At 52.9% G+C, this 18493-nt stretch overlaps 1 protein-coding gene across 1 annotated transcript in view; it reads right to left on the bottom strand.

Moving 5' to 3' along the window:
* PRPF8 (pre-mRNA processing factor 8) overlaps positions 1-18493 on the bottom strand; it is a 30954-nt gene that overhangs the window by 1293 nt on the left and 11168 nt on the right. The window contains exons 12-41 of the mRNA XM_015421901.1: positions 18103-18222; positions 17110-17244; positions 16889-17018; positions 15451-15647; positions 15161-15367; positions 14891-15054; positions 14601-14727; positions 14188-14380; positions 13252-13439; positions 12909-13147; positions 11156-11302; positions 10827-11037; positions 9977-10093; positions 9641-9888; positions 8958-9137; positions 8595-8730; positions 8004-8173; positions 7768-7897; positions 7411-7557; positions 7076-7236; positions 6789-6980; positions 6184-6421; positions 5917-6045; positions 5134-5247; positions 4828-5001; positions 4235-4428; positions 3506-3745; positions 3250-3391; positions 2092-2232; positions 37-176 (exon numbers count right to left, since the gene is read on the bottom strand). Coding sequence (XP_015277387.1) covers positions 37-176; positions 2092-2232; positions 3250-3391; positions 3506-3745; positions 4235-4428; positions 4828-5001; positions 5134-5247; positions 5917-6045; positions 6184-6421; positions 6789-6980; positions 7076-7236; positions 7411-7557; positions 7768-7897; positions 8004-8173; positions 8595-8730; positions 8958-9137; positions 9641-9888; positions 9977-10093; positions 10827-11037; positions 11156-11302; positions 12909-13147; positions 13252-13439; positions 14188-14380; positions 14601-14727; positions 14891-15054; positions 15161-15367; positions 15451-15647; positions 16889-17018; positions 17110-17244; positions 18103-18222 — 5051 coding nt within the window. The remainder of the gene's footprint in view (positions 1-36; positions 177-2091; positions 2233-3249; positions 3392-3505; positions 3746-4234; positions 4429-4827; positions 5002-5133; positions 5248-5916; positions 6046-6183; positions 6422-6788; positions 6981-7075; positions 7237-7410; positions 7558-7767; positions 7898-8003; positions 8174-8594; positions 8731-8957; positions 9138-9640; positions 9889-9976; positions 10094-10826; positions 11038-11155; positions 11303-12908; positions 13148-13251; positions 13440-14187; positions 14381-14600; positions 14728-14890; positions 15055-15160; positions 15368-15450; positions 15648-16888; positions 17019-17109; positions 17245-18102; positions 18223-18493) is intronic.

Below are 18493 nucleotides of genomic sequence, written 5' to 3' on the forward strand. Positions count from 1 at the left end.
CCTGACCACATCCCAGTCTTTGCTCTCTGGACTCACCTGCAGGTTATAATGATGGTCTTTTCTCCATCCCACGAGGGATTCTCAGCCATGACTTTGGCATGAGTTGTGACATCCTGTGGCGAGAGCTGAGGAGACTCATTCGGCTGGGTGTGAATCCATCCCAGGGGCTCCATTTCCTAAATTTGAAAAGGGGGGGGGGATAGGATTAGCCTACACCTTTTAGTTTCCCTCACTGTGGCTCAAGGGGACGGTGAGAGAAAAACAGAGATGGGGGATCCCTGCTTGTCCAGCCTCCCCAAAGCCATTTGGCTATTGCTTGCCCTGACGAAGAAGAAGAGATTGGATTTATACCCCGCCCTTCACTACCCAAAGGTGTCTCAGAGCGGCTCACAAACTCCTTTTCCTTCCCCCTCCCCACAACAGACACCCTGTGAGGTGGGCGGGGCTGAGAGAGCTCTGACAGAGACTGCTCTTTTTCAAGAACAGCTCTTATCAGAACTTCGGCTTGCCCAAGGTCATTCCGCCAGGTGCAAGTGGAGGAGTGGGGAACCAAACCCGGTTCTCCCAGATTAGAGTCCACACACTTAACCACTACACCAAACTGTCTCAACTGCCACTCCTGCCTGTCACTTGCAAATCTTCGGCAGACTCTCAATAGGCCCGCTTGCTGCCTCTCTCACACACACACCCTCCTCGTCCAACTTAACATGCAACCTGGCTCAACTGAGAGCTAAACTGACTACTAACAAAAACAGACTTTTAGCCCACTTACAAAATTTGAAGTACAATAAACATCCAAGATCATATCGGAAACCAACTGACTCGGTGTCAGGTCTTTTCCCAATTACAGTGTCAGCAATGAAGGCTTCGGCTTTATCTTCATCCACAAGTGGTCAAGCCATTCAATTTTACAGCAGGTTCCATCTGGAAGCTAGCTGTGTACCCTGTTTCAAGAAGGCTTTTTCAAAGTCGGATCTGCCTATTATGGCATTCGACTGACAAGAACGTAAGGCTGGGTCCAGCTTTCCGAGAGACGTTTAAAAGTGATGTTGCACTGACAACTTGTAAGATGTAACACCCAACTTCATCAGGCTTTAGTCTCGGGAATCCTCAAGAGCGAAGAGTAGGCTCCTGCGAGTGAGACTGTGATTCACATGCTGATAAACACCGAGGTGCACAGAATGCGGATACCTTCCCACCGAAGCGATACCTATTTATCTACTTGCAATTTCTTGCTTTTGAACTGCTAGGTTGGCGAGAGCTGGCCCCGACCTAGCAGTTTGAAAGCAAGAAATTGCAAGTGGATAAATAGGTACCGCTTTGGTGGGAAGGTAACCATGTTCCGTGCACCTCGGCCTTTAGTCTTGCCATCCACATGACCACGGAAACATCTTCGGACAGCGCTGGCTCTTCGGCTTGGAAATGGAGATGAGCACTGCCCCCTAGAGTCGGATTCAACCAGCTTTCGAGCAAGGGAAACCTTTACCTTTACATTTTAAGCACAGTGATTCAGCTAGGAGGAGATAAAGCTGAAGTCTTCATTGCTGACACTATAATTGGGGAAAGGCCTGACTTTAAAGAGACACGGAATCAATTGGTTTCCTATATGATCTTGGATATATATTGTACTTTATATTTTGTAAGCAGGCTAAAAGTCTGATCTGTTCCCACCCTGACTAGAGATGCTGCCTGACAGGAAAGCCCAGTTGGAGCACTCCATTAGAGGCAGGAAAGTCATGGGGACCAGGACGGGACTCGTTACAACTTCAGACCTACAAATACGAGAGGAAGGGAAAGCTTGCCGGGATGGAGGTGAGGGGGTGGGGTTGGGAGCTAGAGCCCCTTCTGGTACAAAACGAGCAGAAACCAAGGCCGTGAATCCACAGGCACTTTCCCCCGCTCCCTGCTTGTGAGGGACTGTGAACAGTCCAAGGAGGACAGCTCTGAACCAAGGTGGCAGATACATACACGCCCTCTTCTGGAGACAGGAAATAAAAGGCCCGCTATAGGAAACAACACCCCCCCCCCCAGCCACCCTGGCTGCAACTACTACTTCTCCCATCACATTCCAGATGTCTCAGCCAGACTCACCTTGAGATACTCGTGCTGGGGCAGCTGGCCAGGGAGGTGAACGGTCTGATGAGTTCCCCACTGGGGCACCATCACGATGCACCGGATCTCTTTCACCTGGGGGTTATCGGGGGGGCTCACTCCGTACAGGTACCCTGCAATCTGGAAAACAGGCATCTTCCCATGAGCAGCCGCCAATCCAGGCCACCAAGCAGAACTTTACACAAACAGGGAGGTAGGAGATGAAGGTCCAGGATTTAGTCCCTATTGTGGCCCCACCGCCTGATGGCACCTGGTATTCTTGGCCACTGTGTGCCAGTGTGTTGGACTAGATGGGCCATTGGCCTGATCCAACACTGGCTTCTCTTATGTTCTTAAACATTTCCTTTTCAATCTAACAACTACGCAGAAGAAGGCAGAGGCCAACAGTTACCTCACTGGGCAACAAGGTCAAGGAGACTGCAGAAGCGACAAGGGGAGATGGGAGTGGACAGAGGCCCCTGATTTTTCTGTAATAAGCATGAATAGGGAGCACTGCAGCCAGGGGCGGCATCAGCATGCCTCAGGTGGGGCAGCTGCCAGGGTCCAATGATGATGGCACCCCCTGCCCACTTGCTTGCTAGCCTTCCGTCACCCGTGCCCCCCTGCTGCACACAGTGCCCCGCGCCACTGGGGAAAATGGTGGCAGGCAGCTGTAACCCTGAGCAGCAGTAGGGCTTGCAAGCAAAGAAGGGAAGCTCACACAAGCAGACAGAAAGGAAGGTGTTGAGTACCTGATGGTGGGGAACAGCAGGTCCTGGAAACCTAGAGCCCCCCAAAACTTGGAACTGGCTCAAACTGTTGAGTACCTGATGGTGGGGAACAGCAGGTCCTGGGAACCATCTGCCTAAAGCCCCCAAAAACTTGGAACTGGCTCAAACTGTTGAGTACCTGATGGTGGGGAACAGCAGGTCCTGGGAACCATCTGCCTAGAGCCCCCCAAAATCCTGGAACTGGCTCAAACTGTTGAGTACCTGATGGTGGGGAACAGCAGGTCCTGGGAACCATCTGCCTAGAGCCCCCCAAAGCTTGGAACTGGCTCAAATCGCAGCCCAAACATCACACCCAAGTTGAGGAACCACCTCCCCCGGGCCACCCCCTTCCCCCTTCCCCCCCCCCCCCCCCACCTAGGAGACCCACTTGCGCGCGTAGGTCTGAAATGCAGATGAACTTTTTCAGAACGTTCTTGGGGAGGATGTAGGTGTAGCCGGTCTCCTTGATATCATCCGACGAGACATAGATGTGGTTTGTCCGTAAGTGGAGATTGGCTGCAGAAATGGCCCTGTTTTGGGGGGAGGGGGGGAGGAACAGAGGGTTCTTGAGTGTTTCGGGACAAAACTCCTCCCCTGGAAAAGCCACCCCCCTTCAAGCCCACCGCCAGCGCTTTGCTGCCCACCTGACACGCCACTCTGTCTTGGAGGAGAAGGTCTGTGTCTCGTAGTTGCTGGTGGTGGACGTGATGATCTCATCGCCGTGTTTGTTCACAGTCCGCGTCTGTGTGGCTGTCAGCTGCGACTGCTCCTTGGTCTGCTTCTCGATCTCTGCGATCTGCTGCCGCTGCTGCGAAGGAGCCGAAATCTCCATGCCCAGGATGATGTCCCGGATCTCGGACTGCGTCAGAGAAGCCACGTTTACACTGGCAGGGAGAGAGAAAGTGGGAAAGGGCATATGGTGGAGGTTACAGTGAAGAAGAAGAAGAGGAGGAGGAGGAAGAGATTGGATTTATCCCCCACCCTTCACCACCCAAGCGAGTTTCAGAGCGGCTTACAAACTCCTTTTCGCTTCACCTCCCCACAACAGACACCCTGCGAGGTAGGCGGGGCTGAGAAAGCTCTGACAGAAACGGCTCTTTTTCAAGAACAGCTGTGCCAGAACTATGGCTTGCCCAAGGTCATCCAGCAGGAGCAAGTGGAGGAGTGGGGAATCAAACCCGGTTCTCCCAGATTACAATCCGGCCACTTAACCACTACACCAAACTGGCAGAGTTCAATTTTTGAGTCCCATCCTACGCTACCCTACCCTACCCTACCCCACCCCACTCCATGCTCTGATTGGGAACAGAAGTCGTTACATACTGGGACTTCCTTCCCCATGAACAAAGAGACTCCCCACAAGGGCTGCCTACTTGTTTTTCTTGCCATAGTCAGCCAGGATCAGATCCTTCAGCTGCACCTCCACCTTGATCCATTCTTCATCGGTCAAGGTGGGCCAGATGTGGTGAGGCTCAGTGATGGTGGTCTTGTCTGGCTTCAAGATGACCTTGGCCCGGTCATTGTTCACATGCAGTGCTCGAAGAATGAGAATCAGACGGGAGAATGCCTAGAGTAAAAGGACAGATCAGACAGAGATCGCTTAAGCATGACATTCTTTTTACAGGAAAAAGAGTCTGGACGCAGACTGTCCAGGGCTTCTCACCTGGGGACACATCCTGAGCAGTGTTCCCTCTAAGGTGAGCTAGTTCACAGTTTTTTAGCCTCCGGCTCACACATTTTGTCTGAGCTCAGGAAGGAGGGCTCCAGAGCAAATTTATTTATGCAGTAGCCACATCGCTTGCTCACAAATTTACTGCTAGCTCACAAGGCTCCACAGCTTAGAGGGAGCACTGATCCTGAGGCCCCTGGTCACCCGTGACAGACAATCAGAGTGGAATAAAGAAGGTGGTCTGAGCCACTCACTGGACTAAGGCCTGCCTGACTGGCTCCACACCGACAACCTTACCGTGTAGGAAGAAATCGTCTTCAGCCAATCATCATAGAGGTTGAAGAGAACCATCTGGGGTTCTGTCGCCTTCAGGATGAGGTCTCCAAACTTCTCCACTTTCAGGCAGGCTTGGAAGGGCAGCTGCAGCTCTGAGCCTTTGATCACAATGTTGGGGAAATCCAGCAAGTGCACCTGGAGAGCAGGAGCAGGTCAGAGAAAAGACCACAGAATAACGCTGCAGATACCTCCGGCAATCCGAAGTCAACTCAGCTCCTCTGCTTTCTCCCAGGCAACCCTCCGAAGGAGAACCCCTCTCCCGCCTACCTCCAGAGGATCCAACATGCCCTTCCTGGTTACGATAATCTGTTTCGGCTGCTCCTCCACGGGTAAGGATCGGATCAAGGCCGCCACCTCTTCAGCTGTCTTCCACTTGGCCAGCTGGAGGAAGAAAGAGTTTCTGAGTAAGAGCACAGCATGGAGAACCACCAACTGGTCTGCCACACCTTTCAGGACTAAGGCTCAAAGCACAGAAGAAGAAGAGAAGAAGAAGAAGAGGAGGAGATTGGATTTATACCCCACCCTTCACTCGGAGTCTCAGAGCAGCTTACAAACTCCTTTCCTTTCCCCTCCCCACAACAGACACCCTGCGAGGTCGGTGGGGCTGAGAGAGAAGAAGAGATTGGATTTATACCCCATGGCCCTTCACTACCCAAAGGTGTCTCAGAGCGGCTTACAAACCCCTTTCCCTTCCCCTCCCCACAACAGACACCCTGTGAGGTAGGTGGGGCTGAGAGAGAAGAAGAGATTGGATTTATACCCCATGGCCCTTCACTCAGAGCAGTTTACAAACTCCTTTCCCTTCCCCACCCCACAACAGACATCCTGTGAGGTAGGGGGGCTGAGAGAGCTCTGAAAGAATCTGCTGTTTTTCAAGGACAGCTCTGACAGAACTATGGCTTGCCCAAGGTCATCCAGCAGCTGCGAGTGGAAGAATGGGGGATCAAACCTGGTTCTCCCAGATTAGAGTCCGCGCACTTAACCACTACACCAGCTGGACTCTTCCCTCCTCCAAATCTGAGGCAGACCCTTTCTTCATCCCATCCTCACCTGGCCCAATCGCTTCTGCCCTGCCCACACGGACGTATGGATGATCTTCAGGAAGAGCTGCCCCGTGCGGGGATTGAAGATAAAGATGGCCCCGTTGATGGGCTTTGTTGTCAAGTTCCCTTCGAACGTCTGGAAGAAAGAACCTTTGTTAGACGTTTCTATCCTGCCGCAAGGTTTAGCACATGGATTGCACAACATGGGCAACCTCTAGAAGGACGAGACACGGGGAAACTCCGCCCTTGCCCCACCGAGAGCCTTGCCTCTCACCTTGTGAATGGTGACTCTGTACACATTGGTGTCATCCACAAACCAGATGATTTGGTTGGAGAAAAGCTCCCCGTAATTCTGAGAGGACAGGTAGGGCTCCGTGGGCTCCGAAGAGTAAAGCTGGAGGCCTTTGCGGATCCGCTCCCGCAGCACATAGAGGGCAGGGTTGGCCTTCATGATCTTGGCCATGGCCTGCTGGATCAGGGGCTTGCTCCCAGGAAACCAGTTCCCATAGGCACTAGAAAAAGAGAGAGACCCATCCGTCACTAAGGTCAAGAGTCAGCCCCTCCCCTATCTGGCTGCTTGCGCATCCCAGAGACTGCTGGTTTATTGACACTGAATACCACTCAAGTCACCTGCCAAAGGAAGCAGTATTTTGCAGTACAAAGGGATGATGCAACTGTGACTGTATTTGCTTAGTTTGCACAATTTTTACCTCCTCTTGGTAGCCACCAGAACAAATCAGGAACCAAACAGGATACTAAAGACCACAAAAGCCCCCTCTTACGATGTCACTAGAGGCCCCAGCCCTGCAGCTAGAGGAACAAGCGATCTGCCACGCCCCCCAAGCACACCCACCCACGCCCCACCTCCCTCTCACCCACCTGTGCAGGTTGTAGGCCAGATCGATGGCAATGAGAACGCCGGTGGGGGAGGGGTAGATGCTCATGTTGTCTGTGGTGTAGTCGAGGAACTTGGCCCGGGCGTAGCGCTCGATGTCGTGAGAGTCATAGTCGCCCCAGCGCAGCTGGATGTCGATCCAGTACTTCTGCGTGGTGGTGCTGTCCATCACGTCCCTGGGTAGGAAGGAAAAAGCAAGCAGCTGGCAGCAGTCCTCCCGGTTCCTGGCAGACCCTGGTGCCACTAGGGCCAAGGAACACGTAGCACTTACTTGGAATCTGCCAGCAGCGATGGCCGGGACACGTTCCACTTGTACGAGGCAAAGAGGAGTATGTCTGCACAGGAGGAGTTCATCTTGTAGGACTTCCTGGGGTGGATTGTCTCCTTTTGCACTGTCTCAATCTCCAGGGCGTCCAGTTCCTGGTCAAAGACCTGCCCAGCAGACGGAACCATTTCAGTTAAGGGGGAGGGAAGCTCAAGTATGCAAGCGGGGTGCGCTTGCAGCTGCCGGATGGGGCACATGCCTGGGAACCAGGGAAGATGACCTGATTCCTGTTTGTTTGCTGCCTTGCCGCTCCCTTAAGCTCTGGCTCCCCTTCTCCTCACCTGACACAGATCCATGACGATGCTCTCGTGGATCTTCTGCCACAAGTGGGCTCGGAAGATCTGGATGAGGGAGATCTTCAGGGTGGGAATCTTGCCGTGCATGAAGATGCCTGTCAAGTCAAGCTGCACCTGGAAGCCCACGTACACCTGGGGAAGAAAGGAGATGGAACTGGACCTGCTAGACACACAGTGGCCGCCCTGGGGCTGATGCACGCTCCAAGATGGAAAGAAAAGGCTGCCTGTGACCTTGTAACAATGTCATTCTCCCGCATGCTTCCTCCCAGGACGAGGAAAGTCAAAGGATCAGATGGGATTTAGTGCTGGCCAAACCTGGAAGAGTTGAGGGAGACTACTCACATTGGCCCTGTTGATGGTGGGAGACCACCAGAGGGTGAACCTTCTGTTGGGGATCTGGTTCAGACCAGAGCGCTGGGCATTGGTCAGCTTCTTCCACTTCATGGACTCCTCAAACCCACTGGCCTTTTCCCTGCGACACAATGAGAAAGCCGATCAGGTCTGGAAGGTCGGTGGAGGTACCACAGCCAATCAAGTCTGCAGAGGTACCACAGTCCACTGCGCCACGACCTCCTTACCAGAACAGACCCTCCCAGGTTGGGAAATAGGTCCCTTTGAAGAGTGTGTGTTCCAGGATACCCTCCACACCGCCGAGAGCTTGGATCATGTCTGTGCGATAGTTGTTCAGGTTCCACAGCTTCCCGTCGTGGCGCTGATGAGTCCACCAGAAAGGATTCTGCTTCAGAACCTGGGTGATGGGAAACAGGAGCGGGCAATGTTAAGAGGGTGGGGTCCAGGCCAATGCAGCAATCAAAGGCTTCGAAGTGTGTGGAGAGGCGGGGGGGGGGGGGGAGGGCAAAGTGTGGGGAGAGGGGGGGGGGGGGGAGCAAGCCACTGGCCTACTTAGGTAGGAGGAAAGGATTCTTCCAGATCATCCAATGCTCCCTCTAAGCTGTGGAGTCTTGTGAGCAAAAATCCTACTTTGTGAGCTACTGGCATTAAAGTTGTGAGCGAGCGACTTGGCTGCCGCGTAAATGAGTTTGCTCAGGCGCCATCCTTCCTGAGCTGAGACAAAACTGTGTGAGCCGGAGGCTAAAAAAACCCTGTGAGCTAGCTCACGCTAACTCAGCTTAGAGGGAACACTGCCTCCCCGTTTCTCTGACTCATACCTGGTACTGTTTGAAATCTGTCCTGACCCTCCAGCCCTTGTCGTAGGCAAGAGTGTGCCGGTCTTTCTGAAAGAGGGTGTTGATGCGAGGGATGCCCCTGTCCCAGGAGTCTTCCAGATCCTCCAGAGTCAGGCGCCTACAAAGGAAGTCAGACAGACGCACGGTTGGCTCCCTACCTAGAGTCCCCGCAAAGAAAGATCTTCCCTTAGCCACCCCATGAAGCGAGGGGGTTGGTGGGGGTCACAGTGGGTGATTCTTCAGTGGACTGCAGCAACAAGGCCACTTTTCAAGCGAGCGCCCACGCCTCAGCAATAAATCAGGAGGACAGGGCTGGAACAGACCCCGGGCCCGCCCGAAACACACCTGTTCTGAGCGATGGCCTCCTGCCTCTTCAGCGCGTATTCCGCCCACACCCGCTGGGAGTCAATGAACTCGCTCTCCCATGGCTGAATGTAGCGGTACAAGTTGGGGATCAGCTGGTCCTCCTCATGGCTCATCCCTGACCGGAAGTGAGTGATGCCCACGTCTGTCTGTTTGGACCACCTGTGGCAGAGAAGATAAGGGAAAGCCATGTGATGGAAGCCAGCAACCAGGGATGAAGAACTACGTCAGAGGTGTCAAAATCATATGTTATGAGGGCTGGATCGGACGCATATGTCACCTCGTTGGGCCAGGCACACATGTGCCATAAAAAGTAATGCCAGGTACTGGAGATACAAACTTTATGAAGGACACAGGTAAACCTGATTAATGATATTTTTACTCAAAATACAAACATGCTTAAAACGTTAACACGCTTACAGTATTTCCTTACAGAATCTCCCTGATGCCCACCCTCCCATCTCTGCCGCTCATTATGCATTCGCATGGGGACAGTATAACAGGGACATCATGGACAACCTCTGTCATCTGGCAATAAAGGTCATGACCAGATGCTCGTGGGCTGGCTAAGAGCCCTGGATGGGCCAGTTCTGGCCCACGAGCCATATGTCTGACACCCCTGAACTATCTGAGCGCTACGAGCTCTGAAATGGAGCTCAGCCTACCTGAGATCAGACTGGGGGATGAGAACGTGCCCCATGGACAGCATGCCCAGGCCTCCCAGCTCCTTCGGTGTGTAGAAGACCACCGGCGGGAAGCGACTGGGCATTTTGGAGTTCAGGCCGATCTTGATCCGAGTCTGGATTTTGTTCTCGCACTTCACCAGCAGGTCCAGCAGTTCCTGCGTGTTCACCACAGCCTCCCGGAAGTAGGTCATCAGGCCGATCAGCGCCGTGTTCCACTTGTTCACGATCTGCAAGGAGGATGGGAGGACAAAGGCCTCAGCCTCGCCACCGGGGCAACCCCATGAGCCACTGGACCAAGACTTCTCCCCGGCTTACCTTCGTGAAGGTCGTGGATCCGGAGGCCATAAGGATCTGCCGGACTCTGTTGTGGAACCGCTGCATGGATTCGTCGTCCACTCTTAAGAAGCACTGAGCCGTGCGCTCTTTGGTCACCTGCAAAAGTGGCGGTCAGGCCATCAGCCGCAAGGCTCCGTTTAACCCAACGGTAAACTCCAGTGCCAGCCCGCTCGCTCTCCCCCCCTCTCCCAGGCCAGTCGGCTGCAGCTCTTTCCCAGCCTCTTCTCTCCCAAACCCAGTTTGGTGTAGTGGTTAAGTGCCCGGAGTCTAATCTGGGAGAACCGGGTTTGCTTCCCCACTCCTCCACTTGCACCTGGCTGGATGGCCTTGGGCAAGCCATAGTTCTTTTTTTTTTTTGTAAACAAAGTTTTTATTTTCATAGGAATTCAACATTTAACATTCAATCATTTTCACTTTACCATTGTTTACCCCATTCCCATTTCCTCCCTTCCCCTCTGTGGCTTCCCGCAATGCTTCCCCCCCCCAACTCCACCTTACTATACTTCATCCATTATATCATTTTCTTATCATTACAATCTCAAGATAACATCGTTTAACTTAATATTGATCTAAACATATTAAATTTTGTTTCACATCCCAGTTCTTTTCCAGATATATTTTAAAGTCACTCCATTCTTCAAGCCATAGTTCTGATAAGAGCTGTCCTCGAAAAAGAGCCGTTTCTGTCAGAGCTCTCTCAGCCCCACCCACCTCACAGGGTGTCTGTTGTGGGGAGGGGGAGGGAAAGGAGTTTGGAAGCCGCTCTGAGACTCCAAGTGAAGGGCGGGGTATAAATCCAAACTCCTCCTCCTCTTCCTCTTCTTCTCACCTCGTTCTGCAGGTTCCACACCCCATCCTTGTGGGTGAACTCTTCGTAACTGGTACGACACTTGGGGAGGATCCGGCATTCGAAGCCACACATGTTGAACAGCAGGTTGGGGTTATCCTTGCTGTACACCGACACAAAGCTGTTCTCCCACTGCACCGTGGTGACTGAGCGAGGCAGCCGGTTCTTGATGTCCCAAAACACAGCACGGCCACTGGGCGGGGGAGGGGAGAGGAGAGTCAGTTGCCCCTGGCTCAGAAAGCCCGCCGTGCAGGGTTGGTGGGCAGAAGAGCAGCCGACACCCCCTCCACCCTCCCAGACACCCGACTCACAGGTTGACGTCGTGCTTCATGAGGCGCATGCGGGCATCCCTGGGCCAGCACTTCTTGTTGTTGTAGCCCACAATGTTCTCGTTGTTGGGGTCTGGGTGCTCCGTGAGGTAGCGCTGGATCAGGTCCCTTGCCTCATCCGCTGTGAATCTGAAGAAGGGCAGAGAACAGGACAATTCAAGTCTGAAGTCTGCACAGGATGGCTGGAATTAGCCTCCTGGGGGCCAAGCTAAATGATGGAAGTCGGCAAAAAGGGGTTGGGCTAGATGGAGGTCTGGATTTATGCTGTTCAGACTGGGATAAACCCTGCCCAGTTGACTTCGGACAGTTTCAACCCGCCAGTAGCTCAACTCATATAGATGTTAGCAGGGCTCCTTTTGTAGTAGAAACTCCTTTGCCTATTAGGCGACACACCCCTAATGTAGCCAATCCTCCAAGAGTTTACAGTAGCCTGTGTAAGAAGAGCTCTGTAAGCTCTTGGAGGATTGGCCACATTAGGTGTGTGTTGCCTAATATGCAAAGGAGTTCCTGCTACAAAAAGAGCCCTGGACGTTAGGAAGACTCTGGATCAGGACAGTTCAGCAATGGAAAACAAATGGTCAAATGCTGTGAAATCTTCTTTCTTGGAGAGAATAAAAACCATTAGAAATACATTCATCGTTTGGGGGAGGGATGTAGGAAGGGGGGGCTGCCACGCAGGATGTTTCAGGTCTCACTTATCATAAGAAACGAGAGCAATTACATGGGTGAGGCAGACCCCTCCCTCCCCAAATCTGAGGCCTTTTGGGTGAGGGAAAGACATGAAGCACCCCACCGTTCACTCCCTTGACTGACAGAAGAGTCAGCCTATGCCTTTCCACCCTTGGCCTCCGGCTGCAGGAACCTAAGTAGCTCTCAGAAGCCCCTGCATGCTCCCCTCCAGGGAAGGGCTTCACTTCCATGGCCTGCGAGCCGGGTCACAGCAGCAGCAGCCTCAGGGCCAGAGGCAGGCGGAGGAACGGGTCTTTGGGCACCTGAAACAATCCTCACTAGGCCGCCTTCCACATCTAGGCTATCATTCCTCCCAGAGAAGCTCCCCCCCACCCCCAATCATATTAGAACTCACAGGCAGCCAAAGTAGTTGATGGGCAGACAAAAGTAAGTACCTTCTTCATTAACTTGTGCAACTCCCAGCCTCAGTATACAGTGATGGCCCCCAGTTCAGTTAGCCTTATAGTACTGTACAAGTTCATGGAGGAGAAGTCCCTTAATGGCTATGAGCCATGACCATTAAGCGGACACCACATTCAGAAGCAGTGACCCTCTGAATGCTGGGGCAGGGGGCAAGAAAGGAAGATGGCTTGGACCGCCTCGGTAACCTTCCAGGGGCATCTGGCTGGCCACTGTGCAGAACACGGTGCTGGACCAGAGGGACGATTGATTTAAGCCAGCACAACTGAGAGCTTTCCCTATTGCTGCTGTTCAGCACTGAACATACTGGATGACACCACTGTGGATGCACACATGAAGCTGCCTTATGCTGAATCAGACCACGGGCCCATCAAGGTCAGTGCTGCCTACTCAACTGGCAGCAGCTGTCCAAGATCTCAAACAGAGGCCCTTTCACACCACCTACAGCCTGGTCCTTATATGTCTGGGGACTGAACCTGGGACCTTCCTGCCTGCCAGGCAAGGCTCTGCCACTGAGCCACGACCCCCTTCCCCCCTTTGCTGAGCCTCACAGAAACTCTGCAGCACCTCCCCCCCATGGAAGTACCTGAAGAATATATGGATGCGGTCGATGTATCTGCAGAAGAGGCGGATGGGGTGGGCCACTTCAGTGGCAATATCCTGGAAGCTGAGGAAGTCGTTGGGCATCTGCGGGGGACCGGCCATCTCACTGGCCCGGTGGAGGCCAAGCACAAGCAGGTCCATCACCAGCCCGTAGTACTGGACGATGAAGGAGGCAAACTGCAGGCCCCGGATGATCCCGTAGGAGTTGGTGTGGTTCATGTCCTGGGGGGGGGGGGAGAGAAGCACATCAGCAGCTGCCATAGAGTGCTCCAGCCCCGGGCTAGCAGATGGGGCACGAACATAGGCACGCCGTGCCAAGGGAGTACCTTGTAGTTGATAACAACGTTGTTCTTGGCCGTCATGTAGTCAGCAATGTTGTGGTCAACGATGAGGCGCAGCAGCCTGTTGAGCAGCGTCAAGTCGATTTTCTCGTACATCTTCTCAAAGCGCGACTCCAGCATTACATTGCACTCCCCTTCGCTGGTCTCCCACACATCCTGCAGGTTGTTGATGCCTGAGGAAGCAGACGGGTGGGTCAGAAAGCGCTCGTCTCAACCCGCCCACTTGCTTGCAAATACTGCTGTCAGTGACCCACAACCTCCTGGAATAAGCCACCCAGGGTAACCAGGATGGTGAGAGGGTTGGAATCCAAGTCTTACGAGGAAAGGCTGAAAGAGTTGGGTATGTTTAGCCTGGGAAAGAGAAGGCTTAGAGGGAACATGATCGCAGTCTTCAAGTATTTGAAAGGCTGTCATGTAGAAGATGGAGCGGATCTATTCTCTCTTGCTCCGGATTGCAAGACTAGATCTAATGGGTAGAAATTACAAGGGAGTCGTTACCAGCTAAATATCAGGAGAGACTTCCTAACTGTAGGAGTGGTCGAGCAGTGGAACAGACTGTCTCGGGAGGTGGTGGATGCTCCTTCGCTGGATGTTTTCAAGCGGAGCCTGGACGACCATCTTTTGGGTATGTTGTAGGGCTATCTTTTGGGTATGTTGTAGGGCTATCTTTTGGCTATGCTCCTGCAGAGTGCAGGGGTTGGACTAGATGACCTGCAAGGTCCCTTCCAACTCTAACATTCTATAATTCTATGATTGACTGCTGTGTGGCCAGAGCCTCACAGCCCCTTTCCCTAGGAGGAAGATGACTTCTCTTGCTCAAAGCGGTTGCCAGTGGGGAGGGCTCTATTCATTGGAGAGTGAGAAGTTCCCGGGGTCCGCGTAAGGTGTCAAACAGCACCTCCAAACCTGTCTCGGTCTCACCTTGGCACCACTTGTACACGAGCAATGGAGGGGGCTCCGTGTCAGCTGGTTTGATCCAGGGAGGAAAGAGCCGCCTCTTGTCGGCCTCGTACCACAGATACTGGTCCAGGTAGGCATCAGTGATCTTCTCCAGAGGCTCCACGTCATACACTGGGACCAGGTGGCTGTAGAGGTCCATGAACTCAATGCCCACCTGGCCAAGGAGATCAGAGAAGAGGAACCGATTCAGGGGCCAGCAAAGAATGACTTATTTAAGATACTTCTGTGCCACGTTTCCAAAGTCCTGATAAAGGTGCCTCATAATTAAAACATAATATAAAAAACAAACCAATCAAACAGCTGGGTCAACTGGGGCTGACTTTGAAGGCAGTGACTGAACGTCAACTCAGTCCTCCTCTCCCCCAGAGGCTCACCTCCTTGAAAGCTCGCTGTGTCAGCAGGTGTCGCTTGATGCGGGACAAGGCCTCGTGGGGGTTGTCGTACGCCTGTTCAATGAGGCCCAGTTCCTCTCGCTGCGACTGATTCAGACGGGACTTTACACTGGGGAGGAGGAAAGTTGGGAGAGTCGTACTGGTGCTCTTTGGTCCCCAGTCCCTCGGGAAAGGAGCCTCCCAGAGTCCATTATGGAGTGCTCCAGTAACTGTCCCCTGGGAGAGAGATCTCCGCCACCGACCCTTGCTTGCCTGGGTCCAGCTGCACTTACCTGTAGGCTTCCTTCAGCCGCTCCAAGGCCAGAATCAGTAGCTTGGTGTCATGCTTGTAGGACAGGGGAGGGAAAGGAATGGGCGAAAACCGCCGACTCTCCAGCCAGTGCACAGTGGTGGTGTAGACGGCCACGGCCTCCTCCGCTGTGATGTACGGGCCATCCTGCAAGCCAAGTTCAGCGTTCAGTGTGCTGCTGCTGCTGTTGCTGGCCCACGCGAGGGCCCCGCCCCGCCCCAAGCAGACAACCCCCCCCCCAAGCGTCACTCACCTTCAGATAGTTGTGCTGCCGTTCCTGCTCTGCCTTCAGGTACAGCCTAGTCAAGCGGCCCAGGTTCTTCTTGCAGACCGTCTTGTCCACGGTGGCCCCCCGGCGGATACGTTCCCGGTTGTAGTGGGCCGTGTTTGTCCACCAGTCGGCTTTCGCTTTCACATACCTCAAGATCATGTTCTCGATGGGAGTCGGCAGCCCAGGCACCTGGCAAGAAGAGAAAGGGCGGATTAGGGGAGGCGGAGGCATAAGGGGAGGGGGAGGCAGGGAGGGATCTGCGCGGCACTTGCCTTCCAAGGGATATTGGCTTTCCAGCAGCGCCAGGCTTCGCTCAGGTGCTGCAGGATGGTCCGAGCCTTGTTCTGCTTGATCCCCTCGGGCATCATGTCCAGGATGTCATGCATCACAGCGGCACGCAGTTCCAAGTCAAAGTGTGATTCCACGCGTTGCTTAGTGACTGTCTTGGCTACACCCTTGGAGTGACGACCTGAGGGGGGGGGGGAGGATGGACCAGGAGATGTTTTTGCAGAAGACTGACACCCTGACAAGCAACTATGCCAGGTCACTAGAGCTGACTGCAGCCTGCAAAAACAGGACCAAAGTGAGCCACGGGGACTCCCAAGGTGCCTCCTGAAAAAAACAGGTTGCTTACCAGTAACTGGTGATCTTCGAGTGGTCATCTGTGCATTCACACCAATGGGATCTAGTGCGCCTGCGCTGGATCAAATCGGTGATCCAACGCAGGCGCACTAGATCCCATTGGTGTGAAGCACAGAGACCACGAAGAAGATAAACAGGTTGCTTACCAGTAACTGGTGATCTTCGAGTGGTCATCTGTGCATTCACACCAATGGGATCTAGTGCGCCTGCGATGGATCACCGATTTGATCCAGCGCAGGCGCACTAGATCCCATTGGTGTGAAGCACAGAGACCACGAAGAAGATCAGGGTGAACGAAAGACAAGGTGCCTCCTGAAAGACAAAGTTCCACCGGGCCTGCAAGATGGAGATGTTCTGCCAGACCTATGGTTGGGGGGGGGGGAGAAATCTATTGTATCAGCCTCCCCTACATTGTGGGCTTGCCTTGAGTTTGCACCCTCCCTGTCCATCTTATTGGCTTGCCCAAGTTACTTGCCCAGGTGTATTCTATCTGTACTGTCTCTCGTCTGCCCCCCACCCCAGTATTAGCTGTCATCTGCCTGCAGACATATGGGAAGCCTACGCGGGAGCAGATGGGAGATGGACTGATTAATTGGTGCCATCAATTATTACTGTTATGTTAATTATTGTTATGGCCATTGGATTTTAATTATCTGTTGTATTATTTTAAAGTGGGATAACCCACCCTGGGCCTTGCTTGTGGGGGAGGGTGGGCTAGAAATCAGCAAATAAAGATAAAGACAAAGGAAGTCCCAGAAACGTCCCAACCATTCATCTGAGAGTGCAGGGCATATTCTGAAGCAACCTGGTGCCCTTGAAGTGTTATCCAGCCAGGACAAAGTGCTTCACTGGAGGATACTGATAGAAAGGGACATGAAGAAGCACCTCACTAGAGCAAGCCAAGCCCCATCTTATCCCAATCCTCCCTCTGGCCCTTGCAAAAACACCTCCCCCCCTTTGTAGTTCTCACAGCAGCTGGTAGACCAAGATAGAGTGCTGCTGAATAAGGAGGCCTTGTTTCTGGGCATCAGGATTACGAAGACTCAAGAACCAAGGTTGTTTGCTCACCTTCGAACTGCCTGGCCAGAAGGTTGCCCAGCCAGCGCTCCAGCAGTGGGGTGATGCCTCGCATGAAGAACAGCCACACACGCCAACCTGGAGCCCAGAAGCCACAGCCAGGGCCCTTCCCCACTGGTCCCTAGAAGAGGGAGGGGAAGCATATTGAAACCATGGGGTAGCTGAGAATTACGATGCCTCCCCTCCCTTGCCAGGTTTCCTATCAGACTCACTGTGTTGAAACGGTAGTAGATGAGGTGCTTCAGGTCCTTGCACATCCGGATCTGCCTCATCAGCTTGTACTTGTACCTGTACATCCCTGTCAGCTGCCCGACATGGGCGAAGATATACTGCAGACCATCTGACAGCTGGGGGGGAGGGGGGGAAGAGGGAGGAGAAAGAAAGAGGAATGTATTGAAGGTAAAATCAGTATCCCATTTCGCCCTGACCTGCATAGCCCAGGCAAGCCCGATCTCGGAAGCTAAGCAGGGCTGACCTGACCCTGGCAAGTATTTGGATGGGAAACCTCCAGAGAATACCAGGGCCCAGAGACCAGAGGCAAGTTATCAAGCCACTTCTCTGAAAATCCTCCATGCCCCAGTAGGAATTGCCAGAGGTCACCATGACTTCCAGGTACGATCACGAGCACACACACAAAATCCAAAAATATTTTTTTAAAAGAAAATCAGTATCCTATTTCCAGCATCAGAATGGTCATCGTTTCAGCTAACAGGTATAAAGAAAACAGTCATGAGGGTCTGACCCACAAATCAAGCAGTCAACAAGACTTGCCTAGGATCCATTAGAAGCTTAGCAGCATATTTGAGCCTGAACATTTACTGAGATCAGCATCCTATCTGAACGTATTATCTTTCTTGACTTGTTGTAAAGCACTTTATGAACAAGAGAACTTTTGTACTACTCTAAACTTTCCTGAGGAAGATTCAATTTTGAAACGCTATATAATCCGGAGACAACGTTGATGATGTACCTTTGCACTAGGATTTTCTTATGATTTGTAGGAACTGATTTATTGTGTTGTAGTGCTTCAGACTGTGATACATAGTAAGCATTTTCTTTGCAAGTCTTGTTGACTGCTTGATTTGTGGGTCAGACTCTCATGACTGTTTTCTTTATACTTGTTCTCTGATTAGGTCGTGTTTGTCCACATTTGTCTTGCATCGTTTCAGCTAGCCCAGCTCCTACAAGCACAGCTGCCACTGTACCTGGAAAGCATCCACGTTCCCTAATCGATACTGGACATGGCTGTCCACCACCAGCTTGGTCAGGCGCAGCACCTCTCGGCACAGGTGAAAAGCGTTGCCAAACCGGGACTTCTTCCTTTCCTGCAAAGGAGAGAGGCAGCAAAATGTGATGACGGAACTGCAAGATGGCCCCACTGGTGGACCTCCTGATGGCACTGGTATTTCTGGCCACTGTGTGATACAGAGTGTTGGACTGGATGGGCCTTTGGCCTTATCCAACATTGGCGTCCCTTATGTTCTTATGAATACTCCCACCAACCACCAGACAGCCTGCCTGGGATTGCGCTACCCGGGGAGCTGTGGGGTCCCTCCCCAAGCATGCCGGAGCTCTTGCATCCGGGCAGCCCTTTCA

This window comes from Gekko japonicus, unplaced genomic scaffold (assembly GCF_001447785.1).
Source record: "Gekko japonicus isolate JY-2015 unplaced genomic scaffold, Gekko_japonicus_V1.1 scaffold21, whole genome shotgun sequence".
Lineage (NCBI taxonomy): Eukaryota > Metazoa > Chordata > Lepidosauria > Squamata > Gekkonidae > Gekko > Gekko japonicus.